This window comes from Stegastes partitus, unplaced genomic scaffold (genome assembly GCF_000690725.1).
Source record: "Stegastes partitus isolate 25-593 unplaced genomic scaffold, Stegastes_partitus-1.0.2 Scaffold824, whole genome shotgun sequence".
In the NCBI taxonomy this organism is placed as follows: domain Eukaryota; kingdom Metazoa; phylum Chordata; class Actinopteri; family Pomacentridae; genus Stegastes; species Stegastes partitus.
In genome coordinates this window covers 12,780-14,867 of record NW_007578555.1, presented here as the reverse complement: position 1 = coordinate 14,867, position 2,088 = coordinate 12,780, and the positions used below count along the sequence as shown (strand labels likewise).

Below are 2,088 nucleotides of genomic sequence, written 5' to 3'. Positions count from 1 at the left end.
TGGTGCTGGTCCTTGGGTTCTTCTGGGCCTCCACCATTGTTCCAGTGCAGGGCTCACGTCTGTCCTCCTGCAGTCCTTTGACATGTTCCTCAGTGAGGAACTCCTTGGACTTCTTCATGAAGCTTCATCTGTGAACGCTGGACCTGGAAAACTCTTGATGTGACTTCATCGGCTTTAAACATCTCATGAGCAGCTGCAGGGTGCAGCTCTCTCTCAGGGATGGACCCCAACAGCAGCTACCTGAGCTCTGAGCTGTCACCACGACTTGGAGCTGACTAGGAACCGACTAGAGGACTGACTAGTGACTGACTGGTAACTAACTAGTAAGTGACTAGAGAACCACTACACCAGCTGTTGTACCTACAGTGGATCAGAACCTGGTAGAACGTGGTTCCACCCTTAGACTCTATCAGGATGTGTCTCGTGCAGTCTGTGGGTGGAACCAGCAGGAACATCTGGAATCAGACAGAAGCTGCATTTTATCAATAATCTGAAACAATTTAAAGCAGAAAATATTTGGATGTAAAAACAACCACAGAAGCGTCAAAGTCCATCCTGAACGTCTCCAACATCCCAGTGACACGCTTCCTGGTATCTCCAGTCAGTAGAACCTGTCTGTCCGTAAATACGACCCAAATCAGACACTAGAGCAAAAAACGAGTCATTTAGCGATCCTTATGTCCAGCTGACCTGTTGACCTGCAGAAATGTGTGTTTTGGAACAAGGTACTCTTTTATTGCACATCTGTGACGTGGCCCTGGTATGAATAATTGTGGACAGTTTCAGTAAAATGTTGTTTGTAATCACAGGAAGCGTTCGTGTCTGTGACGGGCTCCGTGTGTGTTCGTCTCATTTCCAGGCAGAAGAAGCTCTAAATGTAAACGCGCCGCTCTGTGAACACTCTGCAGCCCTTCGTGTCCGTGTGTCCGTGGGTTCCGTCCTGCAGCGCCCTCTGCTGGCTCCAAGGCTGCACTCACTGAAGGCGGCTCGTCTTTGCGCAGCTCCACCGACAGAACGGCAGCAGCGCCGCGGTGCATTGTGGGAGCCAGAGTCACTGCAGCGGTCACAGCGTGCCGGAGCGTCACGGACACGTTTCATGTTTGATGTGTTCAGCTGATGCTTCTGTCCAGAATCAACAGAACCAACAGAATTAAAGCAAGAACCAGCAGCTGCTGGACGGTTCAGGAGGAAACAGGTAACAGCTGACCGACGTACTGAGCTGATGCTAATGCTAATGCTAAGGGTCACTGTGAGCAGGAAGCTAACGGAGCTAGCAGCCGATACTTCCTCCACAGTGACCAGTTTCACCAGTAAGCAGTCTAACCAGTGTACCCAGTGACCGGTGTGTCTGTGTGCTGCTGCTGCAGGAACATGTCGGTTCTGGCGGTTCTGCTCAGAGCTGGATCCACCTTCTGTCGGTCTGCTGGGAACCTGCTGCTCCCAGTCAGAGGCGTCTCCACCAGTAAGTCCTGGTTCTGGTTCCGGACCAACCAGTCGGTTCTGACACTGTGATGATGAGTTTCCAACACATTACTTGAATAACTGTGAATGACTTATTTTCTAGAACGTTTTTTTTAAGGGAGTGAAAATTAGAAATAATATCGAACAAGCTGCAGAACGCTTCTCTGGAACCTTCATGTGGTCTGAAGACCTCCAGGTGGGCTTTTCTCTGTGGACTCCTTCAGACCTGTGAAGGATCAAACTACCAGACAGGAGCTGATCAGACATCATCAGCTGCTTTCCTTCCTTCATGTTGCTGCTCATGTGGAGCTGCAGCTCAGCACCGTCAGATAAACTCCTGGACCTGGATCCAGAGTGGAGGAGGTTCTGGTAGATAAAATCAGAATGAAGCTGCAGCTCAGCACCGTCAGATAAACTCCAGGGTCCTCGTTTATCATCAGTGTGTAGAAAAGCTTCTAAATGAATGAAATGTAGAGTGTGTAAGTACAAAAACATCTGTATTTATCAAACGTGCGTACGGGGGTCATAGCACATCAGTGCTGATAAATCCTACTGGTTCTGAACCTCCACGTTGCCTTCAGGAACGCCTCCACCTGGATGTAGGCTGGGACCAGGGGAGGTATGGCA

At 49.7% G+C, this 2,088-nt stretch overlaps 1 protein-coding gene across 1 annotated transcript in view; it reads left to right on the top strand.

Annotated features, from left to right (window-relative positions):
* The first annotated feature begins 1,018 nt into the window (after positions 1 to 1,018).
* mrpl51 (mitochondrial ribosomal protein L51) overlaps positions 1,019 to 2,088 on the top strand; it is a 3,401-nt gene continuing 2,331 nt past the window's right edge. Inside the window, exons 1-2 of the mRNA XM_008292684.1 lie at positions 1,019 to 1,195; positions 1,368 to 1,462. Coding sequence (XP_008290906.1) covers positions 1,372 to 1,462 — 91 coding nt within the window. The 5' untranslated portion in view covers positions 1,019 to 1,195; positions 1,368 to 1,371. The remainder of the gene's footprint in view (positions 1,196 to 1,367; positions 1,463 to 2,088) is intronic.